This window comes from Pangasianodon hypophthalmus, chromosome 20 (genome assembly GCF_027358585.1).
Source record: "Pangasianodon hypophthalmus isolate fPanHyp1 chromosome 20, fPanHyp1.pri, whole genome shotgun sequence".
Taxonomy (NCBI): domain Eukaryota; kingdom Metazoa; phylum Chordata; class Actinopteri; order Siluriformes; family Pangasiidae; genus Pangasianodon; species Pangasianodon hypophthalmus.
The window spans coordinates 16,413,114-16,438,530 of record NC_069729.1 but is presented as its reverse complement, the minus strand read 5'-3'; the positions used below and the strand labels follow the sequence as shown (position 1 = coordinate 16,438,530).

Genomic DNA, 25,417 nt, shown 5'->3' with positions numbered 1-25,417 from the left:
GTGATCCATCCCATGACTCGGCTGTCATCAGTGTGCTTAATGAAATGTCATGCTTGATGAAACAGCTGTGGTGCAATAGGGTGGAAGTGGGCAGTTATTAACGTGGCCAAACAATTTGCATGAAGTCATACATGCTGTTTTTCTTAGGAAAAAAAAAAGTTCCATGTAGCACCCTAAAAGATTTCTTCCTGTGGGGAAAAACTCTGAAAGTTTCTGTGCAGAACTCTTCAAGGGTTTAAGGGTTTCCCATTTTAAAAAATTCCCAGTAAAATCCTTTTTTAAAATTTTTTTTATAAGCCTCCATTTAGCTTCCCTCAAGCTGTTATGTAAGGAATAAAACACTTGGGGTTTGCTGTTATAGGAAAATAATCGATTACAGGGTGGTGTGGAGTGGAGCTACTGTTATCACCAGGAAGTTGATTATTTTCCAATAGCAGCATGTCCGGAAGTGTTTTTTTTCCCACTGCGATTTGCCAAAAAGAATGACATGCCATAATTTTTGCACATATATTGACATATAATGTTGTGGAACATCCACAAAACAAGTTAGTTCCACTTATCACTTATGTTATAGCAGCTACCATTACAATCTGTTGAATTTAATAAGAAAAATTGCAGCTTGTTACAGAGAAACTACAAAGTGCAACTTCGTCAGTCATGCAACTTTGTCGAAAAATTTAAAGGAACAGCTTTACCTCTGTCTATTCCAAAGCTCTGAGACTGGAGACTCCTTTCCAAAATCTTCTCACAGCAAACAATATCAATGATTATACTGTGTTAATAAACAACAGCTGTTTATTATTAGGCTTAGTTGTCACTGAATTTCTGGAATACAAGTCACTATGAATTAGCTGTTACTATAGAATTGATAACATGTTACAACGAGTGCGTTAATATAAACCTTACAGACGGAACTATTGTCAGAGCTGCTGTTATAGAAAATTAATGAGCACCTACTTGATCAATCAGATTCGATATAAGCTGTGGTATAAAATAAGGTAACGGCCCTTAAGATGGCGTCCAAGAACCTCCAAAAAAAAAAAAAGGGCATGTTGAAAATACTGTAAGAAACCAGACTTGTTCAGAGCATGGTGTTTGGTGTATATGACATCCAGTGATCTTAAATGCTGATGCAAAGCCAATAAACAAGCTCTTTGCAATAATTGTTGCATTGTTAGTTGTTAGGGCAACATTGACCAAAGAACCACTTGCCGCTATTAATTGGAACAACTTGTTCAGCTGAATTTGTTCGCCGATGAGGTTTGCATGCCTTACCGTATGTCCAGGCAGACTTATGGACTGCCTTGAAAAGAAATCGCCACTGCAGCGGTTCTTTGAGTGTTGTCATGTCAGCACATTTGCACTGGCTGGAAAGAAATATATCACTACCATCACAGAATGCTGGACTTTTTCAATGTGCCTTAAGCCCTGAATCATATTCCCGAAACCAATAGCACATAATTCTAAATTTTATTTGAGTCTGGTTCCAAGTTTTAAAATCAGATCTAGTATGAGATCTTGTTAAAGGAGGCAGAATGAAGATCATTGAGAAATCTTGTTGTCTTGGTTTTTTCAGCATTTCATTTGGCATGCAGTGACTACATTTTGGAATGTCAGCTTCAGACTGAAAGATTTGCATATATATTTGATTAGTGTATTAGTTCCCAGCAGAGAGAGAAAAAAAAAAAACTTGAGCTTTTCAGAGCAGAATATACTGTTGTGCCGATAGCGAATCCAGTTTTTAGCTGTTAGAAGTGATAAAGGGTACTAACTTGTATAGATATTAAAATATCTCAGATGTTCAACAAAATTAAATGTAACTATAAATGGATAAAAAGTGCTACATTTCTTTGGCAAATTGCTGTGGCATAAGATGAATAAAGCACTTCAGGATGTGCTGTTATGGGGAAATAATCAACTATAACAGCACACCTTATTATTTTGTAAATAATATACACTTGAGGGTTTTCTTGGGTTTTCTGTATTCCCACCTGGGATAGGCTCCAGATCCACACTGACCCTGAGCAGGATTTGTGGGCCTCTTCACATGATGTATTTGTGTAATAAATTAGGATGAGTCTGAGAGAAGAACCAGGGAAGCATATCCCATTCCTCCTCAAGTTATACAGATAAATTGATTTTTTTCTTTCTTTTTTGGGGGGTGAGAAACTAGCCTTTTCCTCTTTTTTTTTTTTTTTTTAAAATATAGAGTTTTAGTAATGAACCTGTTCAATGGCAGGTTCATTACTGTTCATTACTGTGTATGATTCAGCAGTTCAGCTCTTGAAAACCAGTCTGATGCATCACTGAAGGAGAAAAATATACAAAAAACAGGCATAAATAAATAACAAGCGTACAGATTTAGACTCCATCCTTGATGCTGTCAGTGGCTTTATTTTTGGCTGCTGAGCCCTTCGATTTTGTCAGCTTTTGTTTCCTCCACCATTCAACTTTGTACACTTTGATATCTCTAATGCACACTTTGACTCTCATCATTTTCCCTCAGTCACCATATTAGTAAAGCGAATCTGCATGACAAATGAATTTACTTTGCTCTGCCTCATCATTTATCATCAATCAGTTTGGCAGATGATGTCTTATATTTATATTAGGTTTTGCTTGATGGGACTTCAAAACCGCACTGCAGATGGTGGGCTGCTGAGATTGATACTTTCAATGCCCACTTCTTTAGAGCGAGAGAGGTTTCTGAGTGTGTGTCATGAGGGCAATCAGAATGCATGGAGCAATTTTCTCAAAGTGATCTTGGTCAATTGGTTTGTCGGGATGCATTGATATCATATGCAATTTTCCAGACTGAGTACACTAAATGACCAAAGGTTTATGGACACCTGACCTTTACACTCATATGTGGTTCTTCCCCAAACTGGTGCCACAAAGCGTGAACTCGAGTGGCCTGCACAAACCCCACTGAACACCTTTGGGATGACCTGGACACGCCGACTGTGCCCCAGGCCTCCTCACCCAACATCAGTGACTGACAGAACTAATGCTCGTGATGCTGAATGGACACAAATCCCCCAAGCCACACTCCAAAAGCTAGTGGAAAGCTTTCCCAGAAGTTTGGAGGTTATTATAACAGCAAAGGGGGACTAAATCTTGAATGGGATGTTTAACAAGCACATATGGGTTTGATAGTCAGGTATTCAAAAACTTTTGGCCATATAGTGTACGTGTACATGCGTTTTTGTACTTGTCGATACCATATACTGATAACGACTTTAGAAGTCTACTTAGTATTAAGCAATCAGTGACGTCATGGAACATTTTAGTTAGCTCTGTTTATGTTGGTTACTGGCGTGTGCTGCTGTCAATGAGCTCCTCGTGCTGAGGTTTATGGTTAAGATGTCATGGCATTTAAACATTATATTTAATAAAGAGCACAAGGCTGACATGAGATTGCAGCGCAGTATCAGCAAGCATTCATTCTGATCATTAAAAATGATTGCAAGTGCCCTTAATTGCACCTTGTCACATGAGCAATTTGTAGACCCAAAGTGTGCATATTTGATATACGAGTACTCAGTGCTCGCAGAACTGAAGTGCTCTCACATGGGACAGTTTCTCTGCATGCTCTTTTCACTGCTCCATGCTCTGCTCTTTGTGTGTTACTGTTTAAATTCAGTACGAAATTTTATCAGGTTACTAGTATTGTAAGAAGACACTGTAGTGTCTCCTCTTAAAATTTCCTCAAAGCACAGTTTGCAGTCTGCTTCCTCTAGTGTAATGTAGCATAGTGTCATGTGGTAGCGGATGTTGGAATCAGAGTTTATATATATATATATATATATATGCAAGTAAATGAGTACCAGTTGGGCCAGTATCTGTATCAGTGCATCCTTATTGGTTTATGATGGTGAACTCCATCTTTGTCCAGTTCCCACGTAATGATTTCTGTATGACAGATTATATAAAGTTATTTCAAAAATATAAACTCAGTACGTGAGGATGGTCAAGGTTGCCGCAGCGGAATAAATGAGCCTGCCCTCTATTACCATGACACAAGATCCCCATCTGGGCACTTAGTGGTAACAAGTGAAGAGAGAAAGAATGTGGAGAGAGTGAAGGAGATTTAGAATGGACTTGTATTTCCCTCCATCCTGAGCCAACCACCAAATAGAAACTCAATCAGTCCCTCTGGAACCCATTCGACTTTGAGAAGGACATATTGAAGAGTAGATATGAACACAAATAGCTCTAGTCAGTTCAGAGTACTCTGAAGAAAAGTTAGCACGCAATTGATAGCCTTGCTGACTTTGGCAATAGTGCAACCTGAGATGAATACACTTCCAAAGATGCAATTTACTCAGTACTAAAGTGCAAAGTCCTCATGAACCCTTGCATTCTTCTCTGCTGTGTGTGTGTTTTTTTAAACTGAGCAGGGGCATGCTGGGAGAGACACTAGATGTTGCTAAATCTAATCTCTCTTAGTTGTTTATTGTTTTATATAGAACACATCTGTTGAAGCCTTTAACAAGCAAGATGGAAAAAAAATCACCCCAGGAATTAAGAGGGTTACACTACTCTTTCTGTAGTGTACATACTGTATATTGCATAGATTGCAGCAGCCTTCTGGAAAAAAAAAAAGCAGAGCTAATTCACGCTGCAGTAGATAGGAGTGGAAATTGATCAGCACAGAACCAGATTTATGGATCATCTTAAATTTCAAGAGTTGGCTGTTTGCAATATGTATATGCAGTGAATGAAATGAGTTTTGTAGAGTGCTAGTCCTGCTTATTTTCTGACAGTATCCATTAACTTAACCACTAGCCTCATTTCCTCCAGAGTGGTGACAACCCTGAAATGAAACCACACCCCTAAAAGCTTTCTCAAGGGGCCAAGGACTAAAGGATGGATAGAAATGCTTCTTCCTTCCTGTTGTTTTTTTTTTTCTTTGCTGAAACTCACTCAACTCCAATCAAACTGTTATTTATGTTACTACTCTTAAAGCTTAAACTTTTAATGATGTGAAGTTCAAAACCTAGCGCAGCAACATGACCAGCATGGGCGCTTGACCTTTCTTAAGTGTGCAATATGTCATTTTTAGAGCCCACTACTTCCTGTGGGGAAATTTGCAGTTGTGATGAAAACATGGACAAGACTTCTGCTTCTCTCTAACAGCTGAAACTACGTATGTGCTTAAATAAAAAAAAAAATATATATACCATTGGGTACAAAAGAACACATAATGACTAGCTATTTCTCAACAGAAGTCAAATATATATATATATATATATATATATATATATATATATATATATATATATATATATATACATACACATATATACAGTTATATACACACTTCATTGCAGCCACACTATAAGTTGTGACACTGTTTTTTGCTGTGCCCAAGCCGACACACAGCATCAAGGGAGATATGTATATATGTATATATATACAGTTATGCTTCAATTTGAACAGCACCTGATGCCTGTGTGTTTCTAAATACAGGCTCTGCTCACATTGTGCTGGTCCTTCCCACAGCATAGTGCGGGTTCCACCCACAGCATTGTGCTGGTCCTTCCCATAGCATAGTGCTGGCTCCACCCTCAGGTCCTCCCACATTCTCAGATTTTAGAACCTTTGCAATTCTACCTGCTTGGCAAATAATTACATAGCATTTCTAGTACATTCCACATAGGACAGTATAAATTATTTCATAGCATTTCTACTACATTCTACATAGGAAATTCTAAATTATTTAATATCATTTCTAGTCCATTTCTAACACAGGCGATTGCTTTAAGACTACATGAAAGCCCATTAAAATGTGACACTGAAATGTTTACCAAAGAGTCTATATTATTCTTCAATCTTGATGGAATTTAATATTTTAGTGAATCAAATGATCAAATATCTCACTGTTGTATTACGCTGTTTATTCATGTAATTCAAACTGTTTTCTGTAAACAGCGCAGCCCGTGTGAAAATCTCTCCTTTCACAGCGCTAATACGCACTAAGCTGGTGCATTTGGTGTTTGTCACACGTTCGTGCATGTGGTGCTTTAATGGGACAGAAGATTAATGCTCATTGGACAACAGGCTTTAAATGCATCATATGTATAGTCTAGGATAGACGGTTGTACTTCCTCTGTTAACTACCAGCCACCACTGGTTTCTACATAGGAAATTATAAATTATTTCATAGCATTTCTAGTACATTCTATATAGTTTGGGTCAACTGTAACCCACACTATCTTTACATTCTAGCAATTTCTGTGGAGGAAAATTACTGATATTTTAACTTTAATCAATATATCATTAACCATATAACTAGACACAGATTATTACCTCCTTGAATGACAAATGTCTGGAGTTTATTTCTGGGCTGGAAATATGTAAATAGATCACACTATTTTTTAAGGTACCTATGAAATGTTTTCATTGTTATAGTTCTTGAACTATGTTACAAACTGCACCTTTAATATCCATACATAAGTCTGGTTAACCAAGTGTACCTTGGACAGCATACTTTTCATGAGTCATCTTACAATATCACAGTCCTACATCAGTATGGTTTTATATAACAAACTCAAAAGAAAAGCACACCAGCTGCTGTGAGCATCCCACTCCACCTTGATGCAATGTAGGCTTTAGATCTCCTCAGAGAATCAGAGTATCTTTACCTGCTTGAGGCGACACAAGCTGTCCTGACCCTCTGTCCTCCTCTACACCATTTCACTATTCATATTCCCAAATATTTCACATTTCAACCCAGCAGTCAAAAACTGAAAATAGTACCTTGTTGGTTTGCTGAAGATCCTGTGATGTGATGAGATTTTTGAATGCTTCCTTTTGTCCTTTTTTTATATCCTTCATATTACAGAATAGCTAATGATAGCTTCAATAACAAATCCAATTTGTTTTTATGTCAATGTCGATAAACACTAATCTGTAAAGCAGGTGCTATATATGCTGCAAGTGCACATTTTCAGCAATGGGATGATGGTTTATTATCCCATACCACAGTTCCGTTGAATTCTCCATTCTGATTGGTCAGAAAATGTTGATGAATTTTCTATAGCAGCAGTTCTGACAGTAGTGCCATTTACGTAAGGGGATTAAAAAAATGTGTGAAATTGTTGATATATTGAAGTTTTAACATCTTTGGAAGGAGTCTCCAGTGTCAGTGCTTTGCAGAAGTAAAGCTGTAACATAAGTTTTCCATGGGAAAGTCTTCAAGATGGAGGTTCTTGGTAACATGACAAGCTGAATTTCTTTTTTTGTCTTATTAAAAGATTGTTATAAAATATAATGTTATAATTTAACACAAACTAACAGATGTTCCACAACATTAAACTATGAACTGATATAATCTATGAACGGGTATAATCTACTTCAGGGTGGTAACAGTAACTCTGCTTTGTGTCTGTCCACATTACTCCACCCCATTTTTTTTCTATAACAGCATGTCCCAGAGTGCTTTATTCCTTTATTCCTTCTCAGCTGCTGTTGTTAATGTATATGTAATGATATGGAGAGGTTGCAGTGTTAATGGTGGGGATCGATAAAAAGCAAAGGATTATAATCATTCCAGAATGACGTTAATGGTAGCGGGTGACGATCTGACTATGTCGTAGTTAATGCCTGTCTTAATGGTCATCCGTGTGCTCTTGTAATGATGGTACAAGGAGTTTAAATATGTTCCCTCATCTGCATTATGAGCTTAAAGTAATACTTGAGCCAGGAATGCTAATTTGGTCAACAGTGAATTAAATCTAGATGAGAACAGTTATCACGATCTCATTTGGATAATGATAAGTGGCCTAGGTTAGCCTTTATTGCTAGCAATATTAGCATTTTTCATTCAAGTTCACCTTGTGAATGTGTGTGCGTCTAATTTTCATCCTTTTTTTTTTCCTCTCTGTAGCCCACCAGTGAAGACGACCTGTGTCCCATCTGCTATGCACACTCCATATCAGCCATCTTCAAGCCCTGCTCCCATAAATCCTGCAAGTGAGTTATCACCCACTCCTAACCTCAATGTTTGTTTGTTATTTATTTATTCATTTATTTATTCATTTATTTATTACACAAACCACTCACAGCCTCTGATTGATCTAGGCTTATCGGGATCCATTTAAGAGATTAACATAATTAACGCTAAGTAGCTAAATGCCTTTTTTGCTGTTGCTCACTACTTAAGAGACTGACAGCTTCCAAAAACTGGATTTATACAGTCTGACAGTCAGTGTGCACTTCAGCTCAGTATTTCAATCAGTCTGGTTAAGGCAGAATATTTATTTTAGTTTTCTGTTCCCATGAATCTTGAAAAGTCTGGACATGTACACTCCTGAGCCAAGCCCAACATGGCAAATATTAAGCTTTTAATGTTTTAGCAACAAATCATTGGACAGAAAATTAGCAAGAATTAAGCAAATGTATTCCTGAGAGCTCCTGTGCCACCATTTGCTGGTTTACTTTTGCTGCAGCGAACTGTTTGGGGAAAAGCTAGAAACAGGGAAATTCACTTATATAGTCTTCTTGTACGCAAAGGTAAAATCATCATAATGATTAAAATGTTTGATATAAAATTCAAACTAACACATGCCTGGGTATACAAAAATTTCCAAAAATATCTTCTAGGATGTTATTTTTTTCATAACCATATAATGACTAATCTTTTATCTGCCACACCTGATGCAGCCCATAAGGCTTAAACATTTAAAGAAATCAAAGGGAAAGCTGTCCCGTACTGAGTTCCTTTATTTATTTGTTTAATTCTTGCTAACTTTCTGACCAATGATTTGTTGTTAAGACCATTAAAAGCTAATATTTTTCCATTTTGGGCTTGGCCATTTTTTTTGCCCAGGAGTATACAGACTGTTTGTTTTGGTCAGCTGCCTGGAAAATATGAAAATGAATAAAAGTTTTTAGAAATATTAACCAAGGCTCTGGACAAAAGTGCAAATAATTTAGCATATTTTCTCCTTAGTTGGCATTAAGTAACATTAAGGTTTCACAGATGATCCTTCATTATTACAAGTAACATGGTAAAATGGTTAAATTGTATACTTTAAAATATTAATAGTGAAAAAAAACAGCCTGTGGCTCTGCACTTGTAGTCCATCACCCCATATGTTCGTTCACTCCAGTTGTCATACGTTTATGTAAAGTCATTTATGTTGCCTTGATTTTACCACAAGAACCCCATTAACAATCCCACAAGAATCTTGTTTGCAAAGACGTCCTGACTGAGAGGCGATCATTGCTGGTATCCTGACCAAATTTTCATGACCATGCTGCAAGCACAAAAATAAAACCTAAGATTCAAGCCAATTTAAATTTTATTTGTATAGATAGTGTCACAAAGCAGCTTCATAGAAATCTAGATATAGATATTTGAATCAAAGGCAACAGGAACCCATCTTTTTCAGCTGTAAATCTTATAGATTCCATGTTGATGCTTTTGGTGGTATATATACCTGGCTTGCCGACAGAACTTACAACAAATGTGTTTTCTATCATCTTGTATCATATTCATTCACGTGTGAGCCTCTAGGCCATAGCATTTATGACATTTTATTGATTGTATTCTTTAAGTGATGCATGATGTTTGCTCTCGTGCTCGGTGTTGCTATATTTAGTTATATTTGGGTGAAGCAGCTCTGGGGTTGCATGACATAAATAGTGCACACCCACAAACCTACAAATTTGTATGAAATTTTAAAGTGAACAGTAAATGCAATTTTAGAGCCAAAGTGACTACCATTATGATTATGAATATCACGCCTTCGCAATCAGACCATGAAAATAGCAAATGAGCCCAAACACACAAGTTAAATTATGTTTGTGTCCACAAAATAGGTGTTATTCTTAAATTGCTTGTGTATATCTGTGGGTCTCCTGTGGTGGTTGTGGTTTGGATTTAAATGGCTTTAACAGCGAGTCATCCTCACTTCTAATATTTCACTAAATTTTTGCCAGTCTAAGATGAAATTCACTGAGCAACAGTTGCCATGTATATTTACTAAAAAGAATTAGAGCATTGGATCTCAAAGCCACAAATATAATGTTGCCGGAACAAACAAATCCCGGCATTAATACACTAACGGATGCCTCATTACGCTACCCCATATTCTCTCCCGGGGCACATAGCTTTAATATAGTGCCTGTCTTTAATATCCCATATTTAGTCAAATAGCTGAGGCAGCAAAAGTGTCAAAATGGATTAAACCATTGTGGCCTTGCATCAATTCACCCAACAATTTTTTATATTTGTATGGTAGTAGCTGCAATACACTTTGTCCTCAGCAAGGTGTGCGTTGTAAAAAGCTGCCAGAGCATGACTCAGCACACTCGGATATAACGACTGGATGTCACTGATAACCTGCTTGTCTTTCTTTCTCTCTCTCTCTGCCTCTCTCTCTCTGCCTCTCTCTCTCTGCCTCTCTCTCTCTCTTTTGTCATTTCAGAGCCTGCATCAATCAACATTTGATGAATAATAAGGACTGTTTCTTCTGCAAGGCTACGATCACTGGAGTGGAAGATTACAGCAAACCTGCTGGCTCTTAGCATGCCCTTTAGATGCGCACACAGACACACACGCACACACGCATATACACATACACGCATGCACATATACACACACTGAAAATCAGCGTCCCTTACCTCTCCAAAGACTGTTCATCAACACACTCTTACGTACATGCTGGACAACTATACAGAACAGTAACACACTCAGCATATCATTTATTAACACTGGACTGTGACTTTAAGACACAGCACGCTCTCCATGGCACTGTTTCAGCTCGTGCCAGCTGGTAGAGGTCTGGCTCTAAATCATAAAACATGGCCGGCTGACAGAGGGACGAATGGTGAGAGACATTTTATAATCTCCTTCATCCTTCTTCCCTCTGATCACCACTGGCAACCGCATTACATCTGCGTCCACAGGCCATAGATATTGATCAGGACCAATGCAGGTGCTCGCCAGCGTCCCTCACGAGATCACTGTCTGATCTTGATAACATTTTTATATTCGAAAACTGACAGCCATATTTAAAGTGGCATTCATTTCTGTGACAGATTCTAGAGAGAGGTGTCTCCATGACTGATCACTTGATTAACCAGTTCATAACAGCTTTATTAACATTTTATAAAGCATTAAAGGAATACGCAGGTGTTTTTTTTTTTAAATAACTTCATTTCTGTTCACTGTATCTGTAGCATGCGTGTGATTATAATGGACAGTCATTTCTAAAAGTTTTCAGGTACTGAGGAAAAAAAGAGAAAACCTGACTCGAATCTCACATATAATAGAACTCAAAGGGGCAGTGGTTGAATTTCATCAATAAATGGTTAAAATATGGAAGTTTATAACACAAATTCAAAACTAACCATTAAACGCTCATAATAAAGATCTTAGGATGTGACATAAATGGGAGAATTTCATATTAAACCTGTCTTACATAGTTTTGTTTAATACTACGTGCACTTTTTTATAGTTTGAGGTATCCACCTCATTCACAGTTATAAATAAGAAATAAGACATTTTCCATCTCAAATCCCATCATTACAAACACCTTTGTCTAAAGAATTCATGAAATCCTTCAAACAAATACATATTTTACATAAATGACAACTGCCCTTCCTGACTTCCATTCTAAGTAAGTTTTAAGAAACCTGGTGTTTTGTTCTTTTCTCAGTACATGGAAATGTGTTGAAGTTAATGTCCCTGGTAACGACACACACTAGAGATATTGTAGCTTGGGATTTGGTTGAAAAACACCAGAGTATTCCTTTAATCAGATATACTGTATAGACAGATCTGCAATTTCAGGTTTTACTTATGACAGAATATATAAGTTGCACTCACTGGGTTTGTGATAACACTTTTAAGATAATTCAGGTCATTTGAACGTCTGAGCTACACAGTATTCCCGAACGTTTTCACGCCTACAGTCTGTCCTTTTGCGGTGTCTGATTACATCCTACCCAGGATGAACCCTTCTGTTGTCTGTTCTTTCACACCTGTTTGTCATAAGCTAAATGTCAGGCTTTATCCCATTCTCCAGGCGCTGCTCTTTCTCTTTGCCCTCTGAGCAGGTGTGGTGTTTTTCCACCGCGAATGACGTCCTCTGTGTCTGTTCTAATGTGCTAGGAGTGTATTGAGAACTAATGTTGTTATATCATAAATTCCCCTTTTTCCTAATTGATTCCTATTTGATTAGTTTTATGTTTTGATGTAGATCTTGATCACGTTGAAGGTTAAGGTTTCCCACACACACACACACGCATGTATGTATTCAGAGATCAAATACGTATATAAACTTTGCCCTAATTCTGATACAACACACTAACTATCCATTGACTTTTCACAGGTCCCTTTAATGGAGATTAGGGCAATGCACTTAAAAAAGCATTTATTTCAAGCAAGTAAATGTATACTTGTCATTTATGCATTTACAAAGAAAGGTCGTCATCACTTTCCAGATGCTCCTCACTGCAGAACAACAAATCCAGTGTGTGAAATCACACTCCATCTATCTCTAATCGCAACAACCAAGAATTGGCTAATTTAGAACATTTTTGGAGACTGATCTAGCTAATCAGCTTGGCTAACAATACCCCAGCAGCCAGACTCATCCACAGATCCACAGAATGTCTGATACCTTTTGTGCACTTATCTGGCGACAAGCTTCAGAATCTTTAAAGTTCCAATCTGATTGGCTCTCCGTATTTCTATATGCTGTATATGTGCTTCTGTACACCAGTTTCTGACAGGAAATTTTCAGAAACCTTTAAACATTGTGAGGACAGTACATTTTCTTGGAGGAAGATTAAGGTACTTGATTGAAAAGACATGCGTAGCATTGCATCTTTAAAAGCTATTTGGTTTGTTTGAAACAGATAGTGGCAAGTGAACATGGAAGGCCAGTTGCTTCATCCTGGGAAAGTTGACAGTTCTTAGCCATGCTTAGTGACAAAAAGCAGCAGACTCTCCAGTGACAGGTAAACACATGGAGCTTGAGTGTACGAACGGGTAACTTGTTGATTCAAGTTTCTAGCTAAATGAATGATATCTCTAACAAACCAAGTCCCCAAACTAGCCAACATTTGAATTAAACACTATTTCAAGATATAGCTTCTCTGCTTTTAAACACTAGCCAGATAGCTACCAAAGTTAACTACCAAGCATGCTTACTAGCATTAATGTAGCTATTTTGTAGTCTATGAATAGTACATTACAGGATTATTATTTATTTTGATCGTTGGAAGAAATGAAGTTGGATGGTGTCAGATTCCCTTGAGTTAGTTAAATACTGTGACTTTAACAGATATTTGCTAGAAACCAGACCGCTTGTAGAGCTTCCCTTTGTTTCTCTGATGCTTAAGTATGAGATGTGAATAGAATTAAGAGTCAGTATTGGCGTTGACTGATTGAGACATAAGCCCTATATGGATTGGACTAGTTTTATATGGCCAGGTGGAGTAATGTAATTTTTACTGGAGTATCTCTGGGATTTTAGCCCCGTCCAAATCTGTCGTGTCAGTAATTCATTACAGAATTCATTACCTTATTTACTTTCTATAAAATGACCAGTAAAATGAACCCCAGGTAATATACAGTATTTCCTTTCAAAATTGACATGTTGGTAATATTTATATATATGGGAAAAGTGGGTTTGCGCTGTTTCTTCAGTATAAAGACACTCCAGGAAGCTTTTTACTATTGTTTCATACAAAAATGAAATCAAGCCTTAACCTAGATTTGAATGCAAAACAATAAAATATGGATGATGTTTCTAAAGCAATGCTTCTGGGTTTTAGGTAACTCATTTAGTTCCTAGTACAGGTATAGCCATCATGCTTATTAACGGCATGTGATTTACTAATGATCCAGCCGTCTCCAAACTATATAGCATTTCTGGAGTGCTAAAGTGTTGTATAATCTCAAGTCAACACTTTGATTTGGCTCTAAGTCCACTCACTGGACCTCTGCAGCGACGACCATCTCACACTTTCTAGCAGACAGTGGAGGTAAAGGAACACATGATGCACTTGTTTTGAGATGTTGTGATTGTTTGTTTGTTTGTTTTCACTGTCCAAAGTTTAAATGTGGTTGTCAAAATATGTTACAATTTAATTGCCGTCTCATCCCAGAGTTGGCAGATCGTGTCATTGGGACTGTTCTTGTTTTGTGGACATGGAGTGGAAGGGACATAAATATTGGCAACTTGCTTTCATACATATTTTGACAACTGCTATTCATATTTGGACTGTTGAAGTATTTCTCACTATAAAAATATTCTTTTCAAACTAGGGGGGTGCATGTTATGAATTTGGGAACCCCATATCTAGCTCTTACTTAAAGTGTGTGGGCGTGTGAGTGTGGGCGGATATGCGCTTGTGTGTTCTCAAATATAATTTAACAGTAAAAAGGGTTCCTGCTCTCAGGCTTCAGTTTCAGTCAGCCAAGGGGTTTTAGGTTGTACAAGCAATATTTAATGGACTGTTGTTTTTATTTTGCTGTTTGGAAAAGGGGAGAGCATGGACTTCGTCCACTTCTGTTTCTCCTTCCTGAGTGAGAGTACACATATATATTGATGATGTAACAGCATTAAATTATTTATCCAAACAGATAGGCTACTGTGGTTGCTTTACTAAATCTTGGGGTGGTTGCTTTTCAAAAATGGCCTAGCTGGACCATGAAGACAGAGGAAAGGATTGCATGGAGAAAATGCTCATCCTGTGCATTAGCTCTCTTGGTGGCTACAGACGATTGCTGGACTGTAGCACCTCATGATGTCCTGATGATCCTAACTTCACCATTTCTGAATATAAAATTACATACCTGATAAGATTCTTGCTGACACTGAAGGATCTACAGTGGTTATAAAAAGTCTACACACCCCTGTTAAAATGGCAGGTTTTTGTGAAATAAAAGAACGAAACTAAGATAAATCATGTCAGATCTTTTTCCACCTTTAATGTGAAATTGCAAAGTACGCAAATAAAGTGAAAAACAATCAGAAACATTTTAGGGAAAAAATGAAAAATAATAACCTTTCAATAACCTAGTTGCGTAAGTATGCATACCCCTAAACTAATACTTCGTTGAAGCGCCTTTTGATTATATTACACCACTCAGTCTTTTTGGCTAAGAGTCTATCAGTGTGGCACATCTTGACTTGGTAATATTTTCCCACTCTTTCTTGCAAAAGCATTCTAGAGCCGTCATATTGTGAGGGCATCTCCTGTGCACAGCTCGCATCAGGTCACCCCACAGATTTTTAGTTGGATTCAGGTCTGGGCTCTGGCTAGGTCACTCAAAAACATTGATCTTCTTTTGGTTAAGCCATTCCTTGGTTGATTTGGATGTATGCTTTGGGTGATTGTCATACTGAAAGGTGAAATTCCTTTTCCTTCAGCTTAGTAGCAGATGCCTGAATGTTTTGCATTAATATCGACTAGTATTTGTAGCTATTCATGATTCCCTCCACCTTGATAAAAGCCTCAGTTCTGGCTGAAGAAAAGCAGCCCTAAAGCATGATGCTGCCACCACCATGCTTCACTATAGGGATGGTGTTCTTTTAGTTATGTACTTTTTTTTGGAATTATGGAATTATTATACTTTTTGGAATTGGTCTCATCAGACCATCACACATTTTCCCTCATGGTTTAGAGTGATTAATTGGGCTTGGATGCTTTTTGTGAGAAAGGGCTTTAATCTAGCCACCCTTCCCTATAGTCACATGTAATCAGTACTTATGAGATATTCCTACAACTCCTTTAATGTTGTCATTGGTCTCTTGGCAGCCTCTTTGGTAAGTTTTTGTCTTGTCCTTTTGTGAATTTTGGAGGGACGTCTTGTTCTTGCTAATGTCACTATGCTGCCCCATTTTCTCAGTTTTTTGATGATGGCCTTCATGGTTCTATGGTACATCTAATGTATTGGAAATTCTTTTATACCCCTCTCCTGATTGATGCCTTTTGATAAGCGAGATATACCATACATGCTTTGTAAGCTTTTTGCAGATCATGGCATCAGCAGTCAGATGAGACCAAGAAGATATCAAGAAAATCCTACAGAAACAGCTGGTCTTTATTTGGGGTTAATCGGAATAATTTCATTGATGACAGCTGAATGATAATTATTTTTGAACATGGGACTGCATGTGACTGGTTCATTCTGATCACAACCACACCCCATTTATAAAAGGGTGTGCACACTTATGCAACCAGGTTATTGTAACTTTTTTATTTTTCCTATTTTCCCTAAAATGTCTTCTTATTGTTCACTTAATTTTTATACCTTGTAATTTCACATTGAGGGTGGAAGAGGTTCTGACATGATTTATCTTGATTTCATTTTTTCTTCACAAAAACCTGCCATTTTAACAGGGGTGTGTAGACTTTTTATATCCATTGTAGGCTCTAGGCTATGAAGAACCACTGACACCATCATCTACTCCCCAATGCAATGGTTAGCGAGTAGCTGCTATGAATTAGTCATCATGTATATCTTGCACAGCATGGCACAATGTGCCTTTTCAACTTGTTTTTTTTCCCCCTCACTCTACTCCCAGAAACCTTTCTTTCTGCTTCTGTATGCATGGCATGTAGCTTGGCAGTGCTTTTGAGAATCTCTGGAAGAGTTGCTTCTCCAGCCTGGCCTGGTATGGTGATATAATTATTCACAGAGCGGCTGTGTCTCAAATGCAGGAAAGCTCCGTGCTTCTCCAACCTCTCGTACAAAATTCATAGGAATTGTAACGATGGTGAACCCACCTAAGGTGCTTACTTAATATGGTATCATTAGTGTTCAATGTATGTGTTATTATAAGCAATTCTCACCACAGCATAAATTGTGTTGGAAACAAGTTTTCTGTTTTGGTCCTGAGAGCTTAATTACAATTTGGTGGGCATTATTCCTTGATAGTCAGATTTGGCATGACCCTTTCTTGTGGTCCTTTTACTGGCAAAGATGCAGTAAAGGCTTTAAACTAGTAAAATTAATGCATTATTGCATTTTGCTTCAATCACGCAAAGCCTCATAGAAATTCAGTTATTATTCAGTAATAAATATTCAGTTTCAATAAATATTCAGTTATTATTCAGTAACTATTATTAGTTATTTAGTAACTACTATACTTATTCAGTAGCTACAAACTAAAAGGAAAGGTAGGTAAGTACAAGATGATTAATGATCACCTGTATATACAAAACACAACCATTTTGAAATGAAAGCATTGTTAAACAAAAAACAAAAGCTCTGTGAAACTTCTTTTCACTTCTTCTCATTCTGATTTGTATAGTTAATCATATTCTCATTAGTGCCATCATTCTGTGCCATTATTTAATTTTAAACAAATTATGGTACTGAAGCCCTGCCCTGCTTACTGTTCCCATAAACCGATCATGCTGCACTCCCTTCTAATTGAACCTCTTATTTTTTTTAAATTGAGATTTAATTTTGGGTATCTGTAACAAAAATATTAACGCTGCACATTTTAACAGCTAAATCTAGCTACAATTTGGCTACAGTTATCCTGCTGAAATACCCTAATAGGTCACTTAACAATTTTAACTTGTTGAATGTTATTAGTACATCTAGGTATATTAATGTTGTAGCTGACATTAGCTACACTAATATTAGGTAAGATACTAGCTAGCAACCTAGCATTTTTGATAGCATTAAAAAGGAAAACCACCCTGAATGACTTGCACCATTGTTTATAAATAATGTGTGAAATTCTGAGTTTACAGTTTTGGTTTAAACATCAATATGTTGGTCTGTTTTCACCATGAATAACGGCTTCCTACATTATCCACAGCGCCATTCGACTACCTGCTGATAGTGGCACTAGCCCTTGCTTTATCCCTACTTAGGGGCGATGCAGCAGCACTTTAGTTATCTGTACAGATCTGCTTACAGTGAGCTTACAGTGAAACCAGACTGTTATGTTTGCGACATTTTTTGTGTTATTAAACACCACTGTAACTGTGCTAGCAATGTCCTCCTGTGACATTAGCCTGGTAGGCTAACTTCTCACAGCAATAATGAAAATACAGCAGCAAGCAACACTTACGCACAGGAATTAGACTAGAATGAAGTTTTATATTTAAATTTACCTGCTCAAAAATACTCATGTAAATGCTCCCTTGTGTTAATTATGTTGATTATACGAAGAACAAAACTGGATGTCGGGTGCTTGATTAAATGTTTAGATGTGAAAAGTTTAGACATGAACAGAAGCATGAGACCATACTTGAGCAAAATAGGTCTGGAGCCTAAAGGCTTGTATGAATAGAAGTATTTATTTTTCATTTTCTTTTCTACTTTTGAATTTTTTCCACTTGAGACAGTTTCAGCCTGTGGACCATTTCTGTACATCAAAGACAAAAGAATGATTACTGAAGTCATGAGAGCCAAGGATGATGCCCAAGATAGGGAACCATGTCCGTCTTAAGATACAAATTATTAGTGTTTTTCATCCTCCTTCTTTCCCTCCATTCCTCCATCCCACCGATAGCCCCACTGCTGCATTGCAGCCCGGCCTCGATCCCTTCAGCACTCCATTGATCAGCCGCATAGAAACCGAACCCCAGGCAGAGTGCTGCGGACCGTATAGATCGCCCGCGGAAATAGCCACAGCGGGGGTAAAGAGAGAGGGACATGGGGGGAGAAGTCAGAAATGAGTGAATCCTCTCTCCGCCTGCACGGCTGCCTGTGCATATTTATAGCCCAAACAGGCCCGGGATCGATAGGGCCCTCGAAAGGGGACGTGACGTGTTCTGTTAGGACCGTACGGGGAAATACTGGGAACTACACTAAACAGCTGTCCCATGATGCATTGTGGAGGATCAAGGAAATAACTTCTGTGGGGTGGAATTTTAATGATGATTTAATGCTAATTACTGTTTGAACAGGAGGTATTAGTGTGTAAATATCAGCTATATTTGTTGCTCATGCCCAAATATCAGTCATGTTTGTCCATGATTTTCTATTTAAGCCCTAAAGATCTGATCATCTTTTAATCTGTAAAGGTCAATAGGCCGTAGAGCCTTGCTGGTCATTCAGTTTCCTTCCACTTCATGTTGGGGGTCACGGCAACACGCTTGCTCAGGAGTGCACCATACGAATAATATCTACAAATTATGGCTATGTAAGGATTTTCTGAATGTTATGCAAAATTAAGACATAACACATTTATTTCTACTATGATAATTTCTTCATATATGTTATGAAGCTTGGCCTTAATTAGAAATTTTAATAAGCATAAAGACATATTCCTGAGACGAAGAATCACCTAGTAAACATAGAATTAAAAAGTGCTGCTGTTCTCAGGCTTTTAGAAATGATCATCATGAAGCAGCTGCTGAGTAGTAAAGACTGAAGTGAGTCTACCATCTAGTGGCTTTTTGGTGGTGCATGCAGTTTGGTCATATAGTGTTTATGTTGATGAAGAGTGCAAATTGCACCTTAAAAATCCTTCAGACGTGGACCATTACAAAGTACCTAAATCTTCAACTCAAGTAAGAACTCAAGTAATGAGTGTGGGGGAAAATGTGAAACTTGACAGATCATTTCTAAAGACTATGCAAAAGTTTTTATACCCTTAGTACAAAACTAGTCAAATAGTGTATGTTAACTTATAGAGTTCCACTTCTGACCACTTTTGACCTCTTTTTCTGTCCTCCAAGCAGCTTTTGGATCCTCGCAATAGGAAAAGTTTGTTGTAAAATCTGTTGTAACTCTGCCAGGTGTGATATTGATATTATGCTTCAAATTCTGAAGACCTCTGTCTTCTTCTAAAATGATTTCCTATAAATTTTGGATTGTTGCTTTGTTACAGGATACACCCACATTTTATTTTTTAACATTTTTTTCAATTGTATTTTTGCAGATAAAATAGATAAAATAGAACCACACTTACATTTAAATTTCATGAGGGATGCAAACTTTTGCACTTGTGCAAACTTTTTACAGACTTGTTTGCATTCCATTTTATTCCACTCTTATTCGCTGATATACTTTCTGACTTTTGTTCTGTGTTAGCAATATGCCCAGCGATTCTTAATTCAATTCAGTAATTCAATTTAGTTTGATTTAATTACAGGATATTTAGTTTGATTTTAATTCAGGATATTTTTTATTGCTGGCTTACTATTCAGCAGAACTGTCAGATAATATGCCCTGTCATTTGGAGACTGAAATCTGATGCCGAATCCTGTCGTAGCCATGATAGCCAAGAGTCCACAAGAGTGGGAAGGATGATATTGCTCTTTCTCCTGCTGATCTTTGAGCTCATTTATAGAGAAAAATGCAGTTAGAGTCTCCTCCAAGAGTGTTCATCTAGCACCATTTTACCATGTACTGTACTATGTTCACTTTGTCGAGTCTCCTTGGCTACATGCTGAGCACACTGAAAGCAAAACTTTTAAGTGGGTTTTACGTCTAACTGCTAATACAGTGTGGAAGGAACTAAGGAATTTGCTCCACTGAATCCAACAACACCTTTGCTAACTTTTTTTCATTTATGTTGGTCACTCTAGTAAAGTGCTTCATCTACATATTCACCACCATGACCTTTTCCACATTTTGTAACATTACAACCTGGAATTGATTAGAATGTGTCATGCAAAATTTGGTTTGTAATATAGTTTACAAAATGATTAACAAATAATGAATGTAACATAACTGTTATATTAACATAACATAACATATACATCACTGCATAAGTATTCAACCCTGTGAAAACCCTAAATTAGTTCTGGTGCAACCAGTTGCCATCCAAAGTCACATAATTAGTTGAATTGAGTTGGCCTGCATGCAATTAAAGTGTCAGATGATCTCGTTATAAATATACCTTTGCCTGGAATGCCCCAAAGCTTGTTAGAGAACACATCTAAACAAACAGCATCAGGAAGGCCAAGGAGCTATCAAAACAATTCCAGGACAAAAAAATAAAGCACAAAATTTGAAGATCCTGGAATGAAAATGGAAAGAAAATAGCACAACCACAACTCTGCCTAGAGGAGGCCAGCCATGAAAAGTCTGGGTAAGCGTTAGTCAGAGAAGCAACCAAGAGGCCAAGGGTAGGTCTGAAGGGGATGGAGAGATCCACAGCTCAGATGGCAAAAGCTGTTCACAGACACTCCACAAAGCAAGAAGATAGTCATTATTGGAAAAAAAAAAAGCCATATGAAATTCTGAGTTGGAGACTCAGCAAACATGTGAAAAGGTCCTATTGTATGATGGGAACAAAATGGAACTTTTTGGCCTTGGCACAAAGCATGATTGGTGGAAATCCAACACTGCTTATCAGCCTGAGAACATCATCCCAACAGTAAAGCATGGTGGTGGTTAGCATCATGTTGTGGGGATGTGTTTCATCATCAGGACGGGGAAACTGGTCAGTGTGAAGCGCAAGATGCCACATACAGAGCAGTTGTAGAACCTGCTTCAGTCTGATAGACACTTGGAACTGGGGAGGAGGTTCATCTTCCAACAGGACAATTACCCCAAGTTGTAACACCAAAATTCAGAAAAATTTAAAGGGGGGAATACTTATACAACGCACTGTATTTATTCAGGGTATGGAATTAGCACATTGCTAACAAAATTCAGATAAACCAACACTAGCCAACACTTACTTCTCTCTGGATGAACATCATGGTTGAGTTCAAAACCCAGAACTGCCAGACAGTCAATTTTAGGTCCTTGATTAGAGCTTTTAAACCTCAGATTCTCAGTTGTATGGATGATATTCTGCTTGTAAGTCACTTTGGATGAAAGTGTTAGCAAAATATAAAAGAGTGAGGTTAAGTGTGCTCTGTAATAGTAACATTATTGCATACCTGGATTCAAGAGTGCTCTCTTACTTCATCTAATCTTTATCTGACTCCATCTAAAAAACTGATGGCACCAGTGTAGGCTCTAATGTCTTTAGTGGAGCCAGAAATCTTCAAACCCAAATGCTGGCAATGAAACATACAAATCACTTAATCCAAAGGTCCCACAGGCCCTGAGGAATAGAAAAACTACTTTCTATTCTAGGACAAAGTAATACTGGGAAATCTAGAAAACATGGAGCTCATCTGTGCCATTTTAAATTGTATAATTAGAATTCATTGCTGCTTTTAAATGGATTCTGAGTGAGAATTTTTGTACATCATTTCACTGCCAAAATAAATGCAAAAATGTTTTTTTCCGAAGGGAAAATAAGTTTTAAGCTGCCCTATCTTGAATAAAATAGTTGGTTTGGTGTTTGGAATTTTGGCAAATCTGTCATCCTGTTTCTAAAAGCCTCCCTCGGGGCAAGTACAGACAAAGATGTTTCACGTCTGATTGGAGTTTGCAGCGGGTAAACTGCACACACGGGATATGCCGACATTTCAAATAACAAAGAATTCTCTGAGGCTGAGTGAAAATTCTCACCTCGGGGAGGATGACTGCCAATGATGTGAATGTGAAGTTCAGCTTGAGGTGCAACAGGTTTAGGGCATCATCCATACGGAATGAATTATTCATTTTGAATGCATGGCTAACATTTAGATTCTTTCCAGTAATATGAGCACTGGGACATCTTTTAATTACAGTATCTCCTGCAGCTTAGGAATATGTTTCTTACTTATGAATTGGTAGCCTACACAAATCATCACAGGACAGTCCATGAGCATTTTTAATTAGCAATCAATAACGAGTGTATTTCCCTGAAGATAAGGCCAGTGATTATTGGGTACTACGGAGCTTCAGATTCAGTAAGTGGTTCTTCAATCTCTTGTTCCGCGTGGCATGAGAGTGGAGGAAGACACATATTTAAAGATCTTTAAAGTGCTGTTAAGTATTTGTAGGCTGTCATTCAGAAGAGAGTTCAGTGATGGAGGCATGACTTGCCTGTATCCTTAATGTACTCTCTTAGAACAAGAATATTCTTCAAGGGTTCTTAAGTAAAGGCAATGGCTATGTATAGAACTGTAACAATTCAAAGAACCATCTGAGTTCAGAAAAAATGTTCTTTATGTGTGCTATTGAAGTAATGCAACAGTTGACTCAACAAAGACAATTCTATCTTGCATGTGCACTGTATAAAAAATAATAAATATTAATTATGTATAGTATCTTTACTAAAAAAAAAAGGCAGTTAACTAAGTTTGGCCAAATTTATTTACTTTACTCAGTTAAACATACTATAGCTATGTCAAATATTTGGTGAGAAAAGTTTATGTAACCTTTGCTGTAAACCACAAGAAGGGCGTAGCCACAGGCGATAAGGACTAGTGATGTGTCGTTCGCATATGAGTCGAATCTTTGAGAAGAATGCACATTACTGCCATCTTAGTGGCGTTTGTTAAAAGCTTGACCTTCAGTTTTTTCAGGAAATAATACTTTCTGTCACTTTTGAATTACAGACCTGTCAACCTTGAGGCATTTTGTGTAGGAGTGCAGCATTTTAACACCGGAGTATGCTGGTATGCTTCCGTCAAAAATATGCCAAAATTGCAGTCTCTCTTTTTTTTTTTTCCCCTAATAAAAGTGACAGATGAGCCAATTGATGTGAGTCCGGAAGGATTGACAGTTGTGTAGAGTTTCTGAACTCTCCAATATTAACTGACTTACTTTGGAGGCCCCAACCCCTGTCATCTCAACTCGAGTGTCCCGTAGAATGGAGAATGTTTTGAGTTCATTATTGTGAAATAAACTCTTGTGAATTCAGTTCCCATAGATAAAGCATTTCTTTCTGGCTTTTGTTTCAGCAAATCTCTGGTCCTGATGGTATTTCTTATAAACCATTATTGTTATTTAATATTACTTTCTGAACCTGAGTACCCATAATCCGTAGAGCTAGCCTTTGGAAAGAATTGTCCTTCTGATGTCTTAGATTACACAGATGACTGCTGCTGTTCTGCTCCTACACACCTGATAGATGACATTTTCACAAAGGTATGACATGCCATTGGTCTTGTTCTTTTACAGTGAAATCATTAGCTGTGCTGTGTGTCTCCAGGCATGGGTCAGGCTCACGTCTTGAGTTTTGGTGATGCAGTGGTAATTGAATAACCTGTGCAGGTCAGGGAGGTCTGAGAAGTGCAGACATATACAGTAGGCTCATACATATCTTTTTTGTTTTTGTTTTTTAACCAGTACCCAGTAATATTCAGTGTTACCTTAATCGTTTGGCAAAAAATTACACTTTTCATTTGTAATTGTTTTGAAGAGTCTTATAACTCTAGGTAGGCCGCAGTATAATATGGGTGTCTCCTAAACCTCCTCAACTCACAGACCCAGGGTCCCTGGTTTGACTCTGAGCTTGGATTAATGTCCATGTGGAGTTGTCTGCTGTCCTTCTACCTCCCAAAACATTCCTGTAAGCGGATTTGTGACCTTCAGTTGCCCCTAGGTGTGCATGCTGCCAAGTGATGGACTGGCATTCAGTGTCCTCAGGATACTCCAGTGTCCTCAGGACTTAGGATCAACCGTGATAAAGCACTTACTGAAGACAAGTGAATGAATAATATTAATGTTTTCGAAGGCAAATCGCTTGTTTTATTTTTTTAGATGCCTCAGATTCTAATTTTCACCTGCCATGCACTACCCTGGTGCATGCCTTTCTTAGTTAATATAATTAAGAAAAGTGAAACAGTACTTCTGGCACTGCTAACCATCACCAAGAAAACTATCCTGAGGAATTGGAAAGCAAAGAATACCATCAATCTCATTCACTGGAAAAATATAACAATTGATTATAGACCAGTGGAAAAACTGCGTCGATCAAAAACAAAACCACTGAATTCGATTCTGTCTGGAAACGACTTATCATGTACTTACTGTACGTCAGTGACCCCTAACTGAACCCCTATACTATAACAAGAACAACCCATCACAGCAAGAATACACATTCACACACACACACACACACACACACACACACACCAAATTATGGTGTTGTTAACGTAATTACTATGAACACTACTATTACTTTACTATTATTATCATTACTATATTTGTGTTTATTTTTTCTGGTATATCTTGCTTTTTTTGTCTGTTGACTGTCTCTGTTTTTAATTTTTTTTTTTGGTGTTGGTTTTCTCATTTGTAGTAGTTTGTATCCGCTCTACTGGAACCTCGTTGCTTGTTGCTATTTGTAATTTGCAAAGCGGACACTCAGATTTAAGAAATAAATCAGATTTACCCTGCTATCTAAACATAGCTTTAGATCTCGGGTGATCTGCTATTTTTTTTTATAAGTAGATACAAAATACTTTTTCAAGTTGCTTTGGATAAGCGCTAGATGGTATAAATGTAAAAAGCTATTACAAATATGTCCAAATGTTTAATCTAAAACAAATTATGGAGTAAAGAGAAATGAAAGCTTTTGGCTAGTTTCTTGATCCCGTTAGCTAAGCGTAGCTGCCTTCATTTCTGTTCTTCAAACATGTCATCGTA

At 37.5% G+C, this 25,417-nt stretch overlaps 1 protein-coding gene across 1 annotated transcript in view; it reads left to right on the top strand.

Annotated features, from left to right (window-relative positions):
* The window catches only part of LOC113538129 (E3 ubiquitin-protein ligase RNF123), a 136,480-nt gene extending 125,326 nt beyond the window's left edge, over window positions 1-11,154 (top strand). Inside the window, exons 38-39 of the mRNA XM_053227327.1 lie at window positions 7,892-7,977; window positions 10,437-11,154. Coding sequence (XP_053083302.1) covers window positions 7,892-7,977; window positions 10,437-10,536 — 186 coding nt within the window. The 3' untranslated portion in view covers window positions 10,537-11,154. The remainder of the gene's footprint in view (window positions 1-7,891; window positions 7,978-10,436) is intronic.
* The last annotated feature ends 14,263 nt before the right edge of the window (window positions 11,155-25,417 follow it).